Here is a 17,648-nt window from a genome sequence, read left to right as displayed (position 1 = left end):
GCACTTCTAAAATAACTCTCACTGTTGTGTTAGCTACCAGTTAAAGGTAGAGCCAGTCTGAAGTTTCCAAAAAGTGTGAAGTTTATGAGTATAAATGACTATGGCATCCATGAAACTTGGGACTGAAGTTTTAAGCTTTAGGCTACACCCATGATGAATCACATGATTTTCTTCCAGACCTGATGTGTTTCCTTTTGCAACAGGATGTTGAGCATATCAGTGGGCTTTTTTATGTTCGGGTTAAATAACGAATAAGCTTTAGTTATATCACAGTAATAAACCCAGATTTGCTAATTGCTAGTCGGTTTTATAAATACATTCTACTGCCAAATGTTTTACACTAGCATATACTGTAGACATCATCAAAGTTAACACATACAAGCTACAAAATTTCCATTTTGATTTCATAGGATCTTCAGTTAAAAATGCAGGACTTCAGTCATCAAAAATGCAGTGCAATATCTTTGAACAGTGCATGGTTAAAAAATAGTAAATAAACAGACTTCGGTGTTGTGCTGCGTTCCATTAGCTTTATCTAAAACGGTCTTAATTTTCTCTCCAGGCCTCAAACCCTATTGATGTTGCAGCACGACCAGGATCGGTCCCACACACTCTCCTTCAGAAGGACCCAAGGGTAAGCCGCCCAGTCTGGAGATCCTCTTAAGAGATTTGCCATTGAAGTCATATGAGGATTTTGATGTTTTTAACATTTCATGTACCTGGACTTTGTTACAAAACATATCTGTCTGTTTCCTTTTCTCTTGTTCTTCCTCGGCTCCTTACAGATAACAGATCCTTTTAGGACCTCAGTAAGAGTAAGCATCATATTTTCATTCTCTTTCAAAGCCCTACATTTTCCTCCTTAAATGTGCTAATGCTTTGAAATGTCCTCTGTGCTCATGACAGAAGCCAGGCAAATGGTGTGCAGTGCATGTTCAAATCGCCTGGCAGATCTACCATCATCAGCAGAAGATGAAAGTAAGTTCTCAGAAACCATGACATAGTGCATAAAAACTTCTGCTTGTCTATTTTCTTTTGTACAATGTAGCCTTTAGTGTGAGGGAAGTACAAGAATACACAAATATGCTTTGTAATGATTCATGCATTAAAGACCATCTCAGTAATTTCCCCTCATTAAGAACAGTTTACTCAAAGAAATAGTACTTTTTAAAATGTATACACTCACTCCAGTCTTTATATTATTTTATATTATATTCTTAAAATGACTTTATCTCACAAAAGCAGATGCACTTGGACCCACATAAACTGGATATGAATGGAAAACTTGATCTGTTCAGCCGTCCTCCAGCTCCAGGCGTGTTCCCTGGGTTCCCCTACCCTCATGATCTGGCCAGACCCCTCTTTTCATCAACAGGTATGTGAAGAAAACTCAAAACAAGCTTGAAATCAAACTTGACCCTCTTTAATAATAACACACACTCCTGGTTATAGTGTGCACAATTCAGTTATTCCAAAGGAAAAACGTATGCTTAAAATCAAATCCTGCCCTACATGTTTTTTTTCTCATTGAATGTCCTGTAAAATGGATAACAAACTGCATGTCATATTGATTTAAAATTCTTAAGATGAAAAGATAACAGTTGTAGATGAGAAGTTGCACAACCATTCCTGGAAATAATTCCCTTTCCTGCTGTGTCGTGAAAGCCTGATGCTAGACCTTAAGAAATTTTACTTCAATATAATTGATTTTCTTTTCACTTATAAACTGTATTTATCTGTGATATTTATATCACAGATTATTTGTGTTTTATCTTGTAAATTATACTGCAATCTATTTATTGGCATGGCTTCAGTATAATAAAATGGATCTGTATGTCTGTCTTTTGCTCACTAATTTGCATGTTGTTATTTTGAATGTTGTCTTGGCTCAACGCTGGGGCCACAGGCATGAATATAAATGCTTTTACCTGATATAATTGACTGGTAGCTCTTTGTTGAAGGGCAACATGAGCGTGTCTGCCCTTTAGATTATAATTATGCAGCGTGGTGTCATGAAGGAGCTTGTAATTGGTTTCTTCATTAATGATACACCGTTACAAATGACACACAGTTCAGGCTGAACAGACCGTTGACCCTTTCAAATGCAACCTGAACACTCAATCTAAGACATCACTGTCCTTTTTATTGTCCGGGCAAAGTACTCTTAACAGCTTATTACTGAGTCCCACCCCAAACGCACGCCATTGGTTGAGCCAGGCTGATTTCTAGTTGTCTCTGAATATTAAGCTGGAATTGGAGAAATTATTTAATCTAACAAGTCTGATCATTACCAGAGACATCTCTTGTCTCTGTGTATATAGAGACTACATCTTGTGCTGTTTTGGTGAATATTTGAATGGTTTGGCTAACTTTGTCTGCAATCAGTTTGACTGATGATTTTTCCCATTGTATTCAATAGGATCGGGACATCCAGCTGCTTCACCCTATGGACCGTCTCCTCACCACGCTGGCTTCCTGCCTCCTAGCCATTTGGCAGGTAAGTGTAAGTAAACCACCATTTTAAATAGTTCTTCTCTTTCCTTTTGTACTTCAAATGATTGTTTTACTCTTTTATTTGATGCAAACATAAACAAGGCAGATGCAATCTATTCTATATGTTATAGTGCTGCAGCTCGGTGGTGATCATTCAGCTATAAAAGCATGTCTTTCCACAAATTTCCCAAACCAAACTCCAAAAAAATCAAAGATAATGATGCATTTAAAAAAATACTGTACTTCTATCCCTCATAGCCTTGTTTTTTTTTTTTTTTGTCAAGTATAATTTATCATCTGCTGTAAGGGGGCGTTTTCAACTAAAAAGGGAAAACTTTTTATGCAGTCTGCCCTTTCACTTACACAGCACCAGTGTTTTGGGTGCCTGAAAACAAACTTTTTAAAGCAGGTTTCAAAGTGCATGTTTTTGAAAATTATCATTATCGTCTCCTTGTAAACTACAAAAAAAATTCAAATTTGTGAAAAGGTGACATCATGCCTTCTCAACTTTTCAAAATGTCCATTTTAGTACATTGTTGTTGTGTAAACATACTATAAGGCTCCTGTTAGGAGAGACACTTCTAAGCCTATTGTTATCAGATTGTTCAATCGGCTCAGAAATGTCTAACCCAAAGGGTCAGATATTATAAATTTATCCTTAGCTCAACTTTCAAAATGTATTATAAAATATAATGATTAATAAATTATTTGGAAACAAATAGTCTTACATATTATATTGGCAAGTTATTCTAAAGTAGTAATTTTGTCATGTTGTAATGTGTAAAAATATGTCAACAAAACAAGATAAACATACTTGGAGCAAAATTACTTCAGATACTAAGGCTTGATATTTTATATTGAATGCAGGTGTATAAAAATGTGTAAACAGTGAACACTTATGTTCAAGATGTGATATTGTTTAGATTAATAAATTGGAAAACAAGGCAAAGTTAACAATATGCTTTGCAGTGTAAAGTGACCATGGTGCTTTAGTTTTATCCAAAAGAATCCTAGACTGTCTTTTAGAGAACTACAATGCACAACAAAACATAGTAAAAGTAATATTTGTATCCTTTTTACTGGCTTTAGATAGTGTTCCCCCACAGTTTATATCAGATATGTTATTTGAGTTTGGAGCAGAATGCTGATTTCACACAGTGAGCTTTTAAATCAGTCCAATGTAAGTTCATAAACAGCTGGGGCCCAAAGGAAATGGAGAGAAAATGGGTAAAATGCAGAAATGGGTGCAGTGTTGCCTAGTGGTGAAAGTTCAGGACTGGTAATGAAAAGGTTTCTCAGTCAAGAACTTAGCACTGTTGTGCCCTTGAGCAAAGCACTTAACTCGAGGTTGCTCCAGGGGGATTGTTCATTTAAATTAGTATATTGTAAGTTGCTTTGGATAAAAGCATGTGCTATATGACTGCTTGCTTATTTAAGTACACTGTGGATTAGTCATAAATCCATTCCTGAATTCAGGAGTTTAAATTCATGTTTCACAGAGAAAACACTGAATTGTGTTTTTTTACTTATGTGGGCTGGAGGTTGTCGGTTTATATTTCAATTTAATTATAAACTAACTGTATGAATGATTTGTGCTCCTTCACCCATTGCAAGGAACGTATGAAAAAATAGCTTAATGTTTTCAGGGGGTAAGTAAATGGAATAATCACAGAAACCTCTAGAGGAGATGGGAGACACATGAGCTGTTTTGCTTGCTGTCATTTAATCATTTCAAAATGTCCCTGGCTAATCGCACCCCAATCAGGTATTGCTCTTCATGCCAGCACCTCTTGCTGCCTAATCCGCAGACAGGGAACACTCTCCAACAGTCTTACTGGGAGAAATAAACAACCCTGAGGGAGTTAGAATAGCAGCAGTAACAGTGACGCAAAAAACAAAGCTTGCTTGTAAGAGAAAAGCCAGTTGGAATGGTCGGGCACCTCCGGCCCCGCGTCGCTAATCCCTGTTTGGCATTTTGCAGATCCATTCAGTCGCTCCAGTACCTTTGGCGGCCTCGGCAACCTTTCAAGCAGTGCCTTCGGTGGATTAGGCAACCCAGCCCTCGGTAAGCCCCAGCCTCTAGCTCGACTCAGTGCAGCACAGCTTAGCTCTAGACCACAGAGAGTGCAGAGGGAATAAAAAGGAGGTGGGAATGAAAGAAAGGCACTTAGCTTTGCAGCAAATGCCAAATGAGAGTTTAGGGAAGTGGGGGAGGCAGGCATTACCACAGACAGTCTTTTGCCAAATTCACACCCCAACTCAAACTCGCAACCCAACTGGTTTAGCATTGCTCTTGCATTCATTAGTCGCTTGCAAAGTAGGGTGGAAGGTTTGCCATATCTCATTTCCTCTCCCTTCTTCCTTCAGTGGCTGAATGGGGGACTTCTTGTAGTGAAATTGATTGTATTGAAATAGAATCTCTATTGGAACGATTTACTTTTCATAGCTCTTGACCCTGCCGGGTCATTCATTTGTTCTCTTCCCTCAAAAGCAGCCCTTGGTACCCCATTTGTAAAAGAAACTACTGTACGACTTTAACCTTTCAGTTTGTGTATGCAGAACCTCGACAGAATTGGACAGCGGTCTGTTCAACTGATGATGCTTTCTTGTTATTTCAGGGGCCAACAGTGTATTTGGACCCAAAGAGGGTCCAGGGCTGCCTGGTCTCAGTAGTCCTCATCATGACACCTGGAATCGGCTGCACCGAACACCACCCTCTTTCCCGACCCCTCCACAGTGGCCCAAATCCGCAGATGCAGAAAGAAGCAGTTCTGCAAACAGCCATGACAGAGAGAGGGAGCGGGAGCGGGAAAAAGAAAAAGAACGGGAAAGAGAAAAAAGGGACTCTTCTGCTGGGAAGGAAGAGAAGGATAAAGACAGGTTGGTGTTGCTGATTTCATGGACCAAGGCATCTTATTTTGCCTAATTTGTGTCTCCTAATTCAACTAATGATGGGTTCTTTCCTCTTACAGAGACTCTTTAGATCGTAATCGCCATTCGAACCGCTCTTCTCCAGCTTCCGCTCCCGTTAGCTACCAGATCAGCAACCTGATCCGCTCCAACAGCCAGAACTCGACCGACTCCGGCAGACACCGTAGCGGTAGTGCCGACCGCAACCGTGAGCCTGAGAAAGAGTTGCTGGACCGCCAGCGAGAGGCAGGTATTTTGGGAGACATAAAGGTGAAGGAAAGCCGTTCTCCAGGGAAGGAAATCACAGACAGACGTTCCTCGGATGACTCTCTTAAATCCGTTCACCGATCGCCCTCTCCATACGCGAAAAATGTCGATGCCGGAATCAAGATGGGTATCCCGCAACCGCTACCGATGAAAGAAAGTGAGAGGGATAGGAAGGAGACCAGCTCAGGGGATCTGCTACAGAAGGTGAAGAACGACATGAAGATCAAGGAGGAGTGCAAGGAAGACCAGGACGTGATGGTGGTTGGATCCGAAGCTGCCACTAAACCTCAAGTCCCTCCTCCACCTCACCAAACCACACCAATTGCTCACCACCATGCGCTATCCCATCATCCTCCTCCGCCGTCTCCTCGCTGTAGTGACCCTCCGACACCGTCCTCACTTCACGGCATCCCCATGCCACACTCGTTGCCGCTCACTCTGAGCGCCATGCATCAAATGGGAAGTCTGAATGCACTTGAACGCACCCGCATGGCACCTTTTATGGGAGTCAGCCCTCTCGCAGCAGGTCGAGACCGCCTTCCTCATCCGGCGTTTTCCTGGGATCCCCTACGAGAAGCTTACCGAAACTTTGACCTTCAACGGCGCATGGACTTCCAGCTGCGTTCGGAGTCCGCACACCGCTTCCCTGGTGTCTACGATCCAGAACGGCCCTATCGGGATCGAGAGCCACATGAATACTCCCACCATGAACACCTCTTGGAAGTTCGGCGAGAACAGGAGAGACTGAGGCAACAGGCTGAGGAAAGGGAACGGTTGCATTTACGGGAGGAACTGGATCGGGCAAGACTCCACCAGCTTCACCAATCGCCCATCGAAGGGCACTTACCCCATATGCCGCCATTTATGTCGCACCTTGGTGGGATGCCGTACCCAAGGCTTAGCCCTTCAACAGGACATAACGGACTTCTTAACCGGCCACCCCCAACTGCAGCACTAAGTGCCCCTCCTCCTCTGGTACCCTCTGGTGCTGCCAGATCAGCGTCGCCAAGACGGACTACGCCAATCACCACCCAGGACCCTCGGGATTACTCACCGTCACGCAACCCCAAAGAAGTGGAGGCACGGTAACATACAGAAAGGAGAATGCCTCATTTGAGTTGGACACTGGCAACATGCACTTATTTTCACACAAAGTAGAGTGAATGATAAATAGATATGTGTAATTTGTACAAATGTTTGTACCTTGGAACAAGCACATCAACCGGCTTTTTTAATTGATTGGAGTTGGGGAAAAGAGTTGGTAGCTCCAACTCTTGGTAGCACAAGACGTAAACGTGAACTACCAACCAGAAATTTGATATTAATATATTAATCCGATGCCTTTTCAGTTTTTCATGTGAAAAGACATTCTGAAATTTGTTTGTACATTTCCTATCCCTCATGTACAGACATTTGTTTTTATGTATTTGCATTAAGTTTCATTCGTTCCCTGCCCTGTATTTATCCTAGTGAGCTGCTGGATATGGATGTCTACATATCTGATTTGGTATGATCTCAGCTGATTTGCTCTATGGTATCTGGAAATATTCAGCGGTGGCCATGTACAAAGTTACATTTTGGAGGGGTTTTTGTTTATTTGCTTGATTTTCATTTTGAGATATGCAGACAAATATGTATTACGATATTCTTGTTTGGTTTATGGAAAGTTTAAAGATATTGTAAATATCTTGTTGATATTACTTGGAACGAAATGACATTGTACATTTGTTAGGCTTTTTAAATGTTTCTAAAAAACAATGAAATGAAACAGAACCGCTTCCAGGTTGAAAACCGTGGTGACGGAGCTGTCCAATCAGAGGCGAGGACTCGAATGGGGGTGCTGTCATGGCAGTCTATGCAAAGAGGATTAAGAGTGTTCTGATTGGACGTTTATCAAATGGAGTTCTAAAGTGGGAGCCTGGATAACTGTTATTCATTTGTCTATTGAAGAGCCAATGAAACAAACAGCTATAAACTTCTGGGTCATAAAGGAATTGCTTTAGCAGTGAACACTTCTTCAGCCACAAAACCTGGGCATCTGAGAAACATATTGGAATGGTTGGGGTGGCAATAGACTCTTTCTGTCGACCTTGTGGTGTTGTGCAGTTGTTTTTCTTAGACTCTTGTATACAAAACAAGTAGAGCTTTAGGCGTGAAAAAATGAAAAAGAGCATTCATGGTTTAAAAATGTATGGAATAAAGGTTGGATCTTATATCTGCATACCTGTCTGCTATTTATTATAGACATCGAGACTGACTCACTGAATGTTGACGTATTGAAGTGTACAAAGTGCCTGGGTTGTAAGAACTGAAGCCTATTATGGCCTTAAGTATTTTTTTCCATCTATTTTCATGATTAAGAAGCACATTTTATCCTCTACTCAGAAATATATATCTGTCTTCACACAATGATTTTTAATATTATTGATCAAATATTATCTATTTTTTTAAATATATATTTTTTATTAATTATATTGCAATAAGTTATTTTATAATTATTTGTATAATTTTATTTTAGTAATTACATACAGCAAATACTACCATGATTTATTCTTAACATTGCACTCTACAAAAGTATTTGCTACAAAAATACTACAATTCCTTGAAAATAGGGTTCATTTTTTTATGCCAAAAAAGAGATGAGATTTAACCAGATTGCTTTTAAGATAAGATTATTTGCTAAATATTTGACAAACTAAAAAACTAGAACGGTCCAGATCATATAAATATGCAAACTGAATTTTAAACTGCATGAACAGACTGAGCGTTCTCCACAGCTGCTATTTGCTATATTTTTACAGACGAGAGCGTTTATGTCAGCTGTGCCGTAGAGAGCAGGATGAGAGTGGTGATGGGACAGGCCTGCAACACGATATTGATTTTCTGCAAGTACAGCTTTTGAGTGTTTGTGTTGCAGGTAACTGGTATTGACTCTGAGGCTAGTGCCGTATTGACCCATGGTCGGGACTCATTAATGGGAGTGTCGCCTGCTAATGAGCGATGAATCAAGAAGGCAGGGAAGAAGAAGTGAAAGAAACCGAAAAAGACAACCAAAGGTTGTCTGTCCTGCAAATAAGACAACCAGAGGTTACTGTCCTTCTAGTATTGACCGTGTGTGCCTGTCTTTCTGACTTGCCATTTCGTTCTCCCGCACTCTTCATCTTTCTTCTCCCCAACTGACAAACAATTCATCCTCATAACCATCCCTAACTGGCTCCATCTGGCGTGCCATGCTCAGCCCTGCCCTCGGTCCCGGCCCTCACCTCGAGTAATGGCAGCATGCGTCAGGCAGTGTGCAGTCATTAGTGATGTTATTGAGAATCGATGGTCTCCCCGCTGCGTCTGGCAGCCTATCTGGACGTGCTGCTTCAGAGAGGTCCATCGCCGGAGAGAGAGATAGACGGACTGGGAAAGCTGCCGTGAGGTGTATTGGAAAGAGAGTTAAATCGGGATCCGTTTCAATTTGGCCATGCTGTAATTGAGAGGGTTATTCCATAGACACCGAGCATCTGTGCCTCCCTGGCCCTCTGCTGTCTCCCTCTAATCAGCTTGTTAGCACTTTCCAGACCTGGACTGGATAGAGAAAGCGTTCACATTTATATTTTCTTTTCAAGGCCCCTGCAAAGATGTTTAATAGATGTGTTTGGGTGATCAGTGAATATACTATCTGGCTGCAAAGAGCATTATTGAAAAAAGCCAGATGACATTTTTTTGCAAGCAACATTTAAGCGATAACGGACACCTCTCTCGACAGAGCTTTTCGATTGGAAAACAGTCATTATTTTTGCAGCCTGCGTAGTGGAGCGGAAATTACACACTTGACTTATCTTTCATACTGCCACTCAGGCCAATTATCTGAGTATAAAATAAAGTAGGACACATTTTTAACATTAACATTCTCAATTTCAGCCTATAATTTCCAAATCGCCTACATTTTACCTGTTCGGCTAAACTATGCCAAATTATAGCCCAATAGATAAATATCTCTTATACAATTTACTACTATTAAATGTAAATTTGATTTTTACAAATATATTAGTTTTATTGTTGAAGATTTTTCCGGTTTTCCCAACAAATCTGCCAAAGGTGCTGCTCTGCAGTCTAATGTGGTGCTATGTGTCAAGTACAGTTTTATTTTTTTTTATTTTTATTTTTTTTTACATTTATTTTTGTGTAACTATTATGTAATCCTTGAACCCTATCTGGCTCATTTACCTGAATTCCCGCTCGGTATAAAAATAGGGTAACACTTAAAGTTTAGGGACCAATTCTCACTATTAACTAGTTGCTTACTAGCATTCATATTGCTATATTGGCTGTTTATTAGTACTTTTAAAGCATATACATAAGCTTTCATCTACACCACATCTAGTGGTGGTGTCAGATGGTAATACTATGGTGCCATGAAAATATACAATATAAGATTTACTCCATAACTGTACTACTGTATACTGACCAAATTCTTTGCAGACCATATATAACACAGTGAAGCACTGACCTCAGATGGAGTGAATTCCAGACAGAAGTGATAGAATTATAAATATACTGCACTGACTCGGGAGTGCTTCTGGAAAGAAACACATCCACTGCAAACAGGAACATAGGAGGGAACCGAATGGAAACAAATAATCGTTCATTCTAAAAACAAGCAAGCCACTGACATATGATGACATAGAGGGATAAAATGAGAAAGCGTGAGTGTAAAGATGTAAAGTAGACAGAGAAGGGGGGAAAGGAGAGAGAGAGAGAATTCCAGACAGACCAACTGAGCCCCAGCAGCTAAATAATTTTTCGACTTTCATTCATTTTCAAAATGATTTTTTTCCTCTTTCTTCATGCCTCAGTGAAAGCTCGCTGCCTGACTCCTCACACTCGCATACACAGGCATCATTGTGTATACAAGCCGTAAAAGCCAATGAGAATTGATGCAGCTGGGTTCATCTGGCAGAGATGGAGGTTATAGTGGAGAGAAGCTGGCGTGATATTCAGACGACCTGCAATCTGCGCTGCCAGTACAGGGTGGAGACAGATGCTATGCTCAATAGAGAAGGAAAGTAGAAGAAAAGCTTTCTCATACACTGGCTTTCCAGTTTGTTCAAATATAATGTCAGGGTTTTTCAAAATGTGTCTGCACCGAGGGGTTAAGGTTTGACTGTTTAGTACGGCCCTGTTAGCCCCTGATGGTAGATGCTGTAACGCTCACAGGCAAAAAGCATCTTGCTCCATTGACTGCTTGAAAAATAGCTGTGTATTCTGACTAAACAACATGTGTGCAAGCAACATATATTACATTATAGTGGATGCTTGATTCATGAATAATTAATACTAATGGATAGCTTTCTTCAGGTAATATAAGCCTCCCTGATCTGCACTGAAGATCGTTTGGGCTCTCCATTCGGCCGCGAGACTTCACGCATCAAACAGTGAAACGTCAGTTTATTCTTTCAAGCAACGTGTTTAATCTATAAACACTGACCCCGTCTGATTCTCACAAATACATGGATGCCTGTTTGGCAGAGGTGTAAAGAGTACCTGAAAACCATACTTGAGTAAAAGTACAGTGAAAATGACTCCACTACAAGTCACCAATTCCAAAACAACTTGAGTAAAAGTCTTCGAGTATCTGATTTTAACAGTACTTTAGTATTTTACTCCATAAATATAGGCTCAAAGATGCACAATTCAAAGAGACTTGCCAGTCAAAAACTGTAACGTTGTGGCGAAGCTGGGGAAAACAGACAGAAGCAAGGATTTATGTGCAGGGATTTCATGGAAAAACAAATAAGCCAAAAAACCAAAGGGAACAAAGAACAGAATGACGGGCAAACAGACAACCATTACATTCAACAACTCACAAAGAACTAAAGAAACACTAGGGCTGTGTATACTGTTACAGGAGGCTAACCATCTGAACAAGATAAGATACAAACTGACTACAAACACCACGGGAGACAGGAAGTGACATAAAAGCCCAAGACACGGCACAGAAAACACAACAAAAACAAGAAAGAGCTGATTTGAGAGAAGAGCAATCACGCTAAAACCAAAATACAACTGAACACCTCAAAATTGCAAATAACAATATCCTTCAAAAAGGTCTCTTCAGTGTAATGAATGAATAAAATAATGTTAAGTAAAATTTAAAAGTCTTCTTACACTGGATGTGCTGGTTTCGGCCTCATTGCCAACTGCAGTCATGTCCTCATGTCATATATAAAACACCTGTGATTCACAACTACTGGCCAAGGAGCTCACGTTCACGTAAAGTAACCTTGTTGACAAGTTTGGGTGAGGGCACTGAATAGTACTTTCAGTGCTCTGTAGTTGGAGATATCACATCTTAGCATAAATAAACTGCTGCAGAAAGGCTAGATGCCATGCAAAATGTAATGTGTAACTGCAACACTCATGACAGATATATTAGAGTAAAGAGTATAGATACTCATTCAAAAATGTAGTGAAGTAGAGAGTAAAAGTTACTAATGTCTTTGATACTAAGTAAAACTACAAAGATACTTAAGTACAGTAATTAGTTGCATTTACTCAAGTACTTTACACCTCTGCTGTTTGGGCACGACACATAAGACGGTCTTCACATGGAGAAGGTTGTTTAACATTCAATGAATTATTACATATAATCCAAAGGACGGACCACAAACTACTTTTTAATGTTAAAATGTAAAAGTTAATGTTATTTATATGCATCAATCTTAATTGTTTTATTGTATTACTTCATATTTCTGTTTATCTTCCGAGCAACACAAAACCTGTTTTTCACATTAAAAATGTGCTTTTTCTTAAAGGGGAGGAGAACTTTGTTGTTGTTTTAATTAAATACGATACAGAAGTGTTTAACTTTCAATTAAAAACCTAAGAAATGTGCACTCAAAAGTCTGTTCAAAACATAATCATTCAAAAGTATGCAATTGATAAAGGTTTTTAATGTCTGCTCACCAAGGAACAAAAACACAGTCATTGCAGTTATTGCAATTCTCCATTTCATTTATTCCTGTGATGGCAAGGCTTCAAACAAAATATATTTTTGTGAAATCCACGATACATTTAAATGGTAGTGTATATTGTAAGTATTCAATTTATAATGTAAATTGTCCAGATTTTCATTAATAAAACAGGCAAAAGATTTACACTTGGGCCAGATTTAGCCTAGCACCATGGTATTACAGGGACAGGCACCACTCGCTTTTTCTCCACATTGTTTTACTGCTCTTCTGATACTTATTTGGTTCTATGGAGGATCACATGGCCTTGGCCTGTGATGCAAATGTGTGTTTTTAGTTGTCCGGGGAAAAAAGCAAAATCTCTTAATCTGTGTGCTTTCACTTCTGACATATGACTAACAAACATCTGACAACTGCCCTGCACTTGACCCTGTGTTTTTTAAACTGGCTTTGTACAGTATTCAGAGCTGTACGATTGCTGGAGGGGGAGGTGATAGGGCGCTGCATGCACACCCTGGGCTAAATGATTGCAGATGCCTGGCTTGAGTTCAAAAGCTCTGCATTCCTCCCCTGTCGAAAAGACATTAGACCAGCTCTGCTCTGGCCTATACTGTCTGGCAGCCTGCTTTGAAAAAAGAAAAAGAAAAACCTCACTTATCTGTTATCAGCACATGAACACATAACAATTCCCATATCTTATCTCTCCCTGTTCACTAATGTCATATAGCTTAAGGGCAGGTTCTGTAGTGGTTGCAGGGCTACGACCAACAGAAGCCTTTGCACAGCACAAACGCCTGGCCAGTCAGCAAAGTGCACTGACCGGAGCGTGCTTGTAATTTCAAATAGTTGAATTTCCATAGAACTGCATTTCACAAGAAGACACTGCATATCGCTCCCTGGCACCAGACCATCAAAGGTTCTTCTCATAGTGTGCATATGCATGTAAAACCAACCCATAACAGCCACGTTAAGATATGCTGGCTAACCACTTCTGGCTGTAGACATCCGACTATCAGCCTAAACCCAGCATTACACAGTGGCTCAACCATCAGCGTTTGGCTTCTGTTGACAGCCGGCTATTTAACACATCAAAACAACAAGAGCTACTATCAAGCCCAGCCTCTCCAGGACGGGTTACTGTGTCGCCCAGGAATGCTTCTTATCTTTTGCTTTGGGCTTGCTGGTTTTAGTCACACGGTGTGTGTGTGTGTGTGTGTGTGTGTGTGTGTGCGGAGTCTGTGGACACTCCCTTTCTTCATCTGAAGGCTCAGTGCAGCCACCGTGGAAAGGTCAAAGGAGAAGCTGGCCAACTTATAAACAAATACCGATGGGTTTATGCAAAAAGGAGGTTTCCATAGAAGCGATTTTATGGAAATGTGTACCTATGGAAATATCCACTTCAAACAATGCAAAAAAAATATTTTCTTAATCTGTGCCAATGAAAACATCAACATGTCCTTGAAAAAGATTGTATAAATGTAATTTGCAATTATGAATATTCATATTGATGGCATGTGTAATATATTATGAATATATAATTGATGTATTTTGAATTAAGCTAATTTTTCTTATCCGATTGGCACATATTTTTGTTTCTTGTAATAAGCATAAATCAAACAAAAACGTTTATGCTAGAAAATCTATTTGCCAGTGGGATGAGAAAAATAGATTTATTTCAAGATTCTTTGAAAACAAGTCGCGTTATCTAATGCAGTTTTGATGATTCTCATTTGATCTTGTTTTAAGAATGCTGAGATGTTTCTAGTGGAAAATAATATTTTTTTTCCAACTGTGGTTGCTATGATTTTGCTGTATATGCAATTTTATATTCATTTCTATATATTCTATATTTTACATCTCACAATTCTGACTTTTTTTTTTATTCTGAGTTTATATTCCACAAACTGTTTTTTTTTGTGTGTGTTTTTTTCCCCACCATGGGATACAAAAATAAAAAAAAAAATAAAAAAGGTAATTGTGACTTTTTTCCTCACAGTTGCCAATTTAATCTCGCAGTTGCCAACATCTCACAATTTTGAGTTTATATCTTGCAATTTACAAAAAAAAAAAATATCATAAAGTTCCAATTGTGAGATAAAAAGTTGCAAATACATTTTTATTTTATTTATCCTGTGCACGAAAACAGTTTTCCATAGCGATACCTTTTTTGACTCACTTGGCCCATTTTTGCTAGTGAGTCACCCATCCTGTACCAACACTGATGAGGTTTAGACACCACATACATAAATACAAATCATGCCTCCATTATCTTCTGCATCCAGAATCTCTGAATCTTTTATATGGAATGTCCATAATAATCATACACGGATTGCATTGTGACACACGCAGGCATAAATCCATTCACTCCGAGGCTGTTTGTGAGAGATAAAATGTCCATCATGCATGAAAATGGCAGGCGCTCTGTGCCCCGTTCCTGTTGTGTTCTTCTACATGTGCACTGAATCTCACATTAATTAACGCTGCTCTTTCACCTGGTATCAGTTTCTCGTCCTTCTGTGCTTTATTTGGGTTGCTCATTATTTTCTTTCCCAGAGAAATATGTCTAATACCTACAAGCTGTGCGCCATCACAAATAGAGCACGCTCCGGCATAATGTCCTTTGTTGTTGCCAAATGGTTTTTTAATGAAAAGTTTAAGAGGGGCATAATTACATATCTGAGGCTATTATGAAATCCAATATTACAATTAAAGTAATTTTATTTGCTTGTAATCTCCCTTCACCAAGTCTAATAAGGGTTTTGAAAGAAGGGCAAGCAGGCTTTGAATGGTGACTCTTTTGTAAATGAAGTTGGGCCTCCTCTGCTCCGTCTCGGTTCTCTGTGTCTTTGATTCTCAGTGTCCTGGTGAGACTGTCAGAGAAGCACGGGGGATTCATTAGTCTGTGATCGTGTAGACTCACTGACAAATCACTGAGTTTGGGAGAAATGATGAAGGAAGTGCTGCCACTGCTGCAAGATAGGCATGGTTAGTTATGGGAAGGGGGGGGAAAACCTCACTTACTGATTTTAACTGGTTTAAGTTGGTCTGACGAGCTAAAAAGTGAGCAAAACCTCATCCAAAACAGCTGAACAAGCGAGGACAGTGTTCAACCAGCCAAATCTGCACCAGACCAGCACTAACAAGCATAAAGCATGCTGGGAACTCATTCTGGTCTTTTCAGCAGAGCCCTTCACCATTCAGGGAACGAGACGAGGCCGAGCCCTCTGCGCATGCGCAAAGCCCAAACAAATGCCAATGAGATTATGCAAAAACTGTTTTTCCATAGAAACGACCTGCGAAGATGCAGGCGAGAGGAAAATATCTGCTGTAATACAAGAAATCTGCTTCTGCGAAATAGCTATATATAACAAATATGAGAAAATGTAATTTTGACCTGACATTTGTGCCTCTTGGCTGCATGCTTCGCACGTACTATCAGCGAATACAAATCATGTTTAATAGCGTGGGTTTATGCATAATGTGGGAATCAGTTTCTTGACAAATGGCATTGAATGTTTAGTGTTAAAAATTTACGAAAAATATTATAAATATGCATAATTGTATAGAAAATGTTCAGGAGCTATACCCTGAAGCAATCATAGAGCAACAGCTACCCCTGCTGGAGGATTTCTGGAACTACAGCTACATCCATGTATTAGTGCATACAGTATATAGTTGAAAAAAAACATCAAGATTTTAGCAAATAGTTATATGAATATTATTATTATCATTATTATTATTATTTTTTTTTTTTTTTGCTGTTTTGCTATTACATTTAAAAATGTAATCAAGTCTTTAAAATCAAGTCTTTAACCAAATTCTACTCAAATCATCATTTATTATTTTTGTATATTTTGATATTTATGTGTTTAAAATGTTATTTGCATAGAGTGTTGCTTTACCTTGTCCCAGCTTTTTTTTATTAACCCTTATTTTCACCACAGAATGCTAAACACATTTCGGTATTTGAGTGGATAAAAGACACTGTGATAGAAATATTCAACATCTTCAGAAATGCATGTATGCATTGTTGTATATTGTCCACAGGGTGCTGTAACAGACCCTTTATTTACTTTTGCCATTTGACAAATAAAAGCATTTTACAGATAAAGCACAGATATTCTATTTATCTCTTATGATGACCTCATAAAACTTGCATTCATGCATGATAATGTATTTTTTTTAAGATGAAGGTAAGTTTATAAAATGGTGTATTAAATACAGTATTAGCTATCCACCAAATCATAGCAATTATAATGAATGTGTATATAAATACCTGAAAGAAAGAAAAAGAAGAAAGAATAAAGCAAGCAAAAGTATGATCGGTCAGTTCATCTTTTCATAAATTATTTATCTGTTTAAATAAATAAAGCTGTGCTCTGCTTGAGTGAATCTGTCAGGTTAAACTTTCCCCATCCGACAGTGTAATAAACTGCAGGGCTCCATGAGTTGGCACGGACTGAAAGTGAACAGACAGGCTCTGACATAAAACTGCCTGAATGCTTATCAGAGCCAGACTGCACAGACACCTTTAGAGCCCTCTGAGACACTCTATTCAATCTAAGAGAGGCTATGAAAAGCTAAGTGAAAGCCGGCCAGAGAACTGCTGCCAAAGCAAATGACCACAGTCTTGCACCAGTTTCTCACAGTCACAGAGCGTGTTATCAGCAATCGCTCTCTTTCTCGTCTGCTCTTCAAAGACCCCCAGACACTTTTCAAACCCTTCTTGTGACCCTGTCTGTGAGGAGATGGGACCACATTTGTTAGTGTTGAACCCCCACTCATCTAGTATACATGACTGAACTTAACTCATCTTGCTCTTCAAAGGGATAATTCACCCAAAAATGAAAATTCTCATTATTTACTGACCCTCATGTCGTCCCAGGTGTTTATGATTTTCTTTCTTAAGCTGAATGCAAGCAAATATTTTTAGTCCAGATAATGCAAGGTGACAGAACCACTTCAGAAACCACACAAAGTGTCTATTGTTTTACTTAAGAAGACACTGATTCATTAACG

General features: G+C 39.3%; 1 protein-coding gene across 13 annotated transcripts in view; it reads left to right on the top strand.

The window, feature by feature from the left end:
* LOC306871174 (fibrosin-1-like protein) overlaps nucleotides 1-7,891 on the top strand; it is a 285,982-nt gene extending 278,091 nt beyond the window's left edge. For 5 of the 13 annotated variants that reach the window (XM_079418936.1, XM_079418935.1, XM_079418928.1 and 2 more), the window contains 8 exons: nucleotides 563-634; nucleotides 786-815; nucleotides 907-978; nucleotides 1,243-1,375; nucleotides 2,420-2,503; nucleotides 4,475-4,558; nucleotides 5,112-5,373; nucleotides 5,466-7,891. In XM_079418936.1, the coding sequence (XP_079275062.1) occupies nucleotides 563-634; nucleotides 786-815; nucleotides 907-978; nucleotides 1,243-1,375; nucleotides 2,420-2,503; nucleotides 4,475-4,558; nucleotides 5,112-5,373; nucleotides 5,466-6,759 (2,031 nt within the window). In that variant the 3' untranslated portion in view covers nucleotides 6,760-7,891. The remainder of the gene's footprint in view (nucleotides 1-562; nucleotides 635-785; nucleotides 816-906; nucleotides 979-1,242; nucleotides 1,376-2,419; nucleotides 2,504-4,474; nucleotides 4,559-5,111; nucleotides 5,374-5,465) is intronic. The other 8 variants (XM_079418938.1, XM_079418931.1, XM_079418930.1 and 5 more) reach the window with 5 other exon arrangements.
* The last annotated feature ends 9,757 nt before the right edge of the window (nucleotides 7,892-17,648 follow it).

This window comes from Barbus barbus (assembly GCF_936440315.1).
Source record: "Barbus barbus genome assembly, chromosome: 6".
NCBI lineage: Eukaryota > Metazoa > Chordata > Actinopteri > Cypriniformes > Cyprinidae > Barbus > Barbus barbus.
This window is presented reverse-complemented; position numbering and strand designations above follow the sequence as displayed.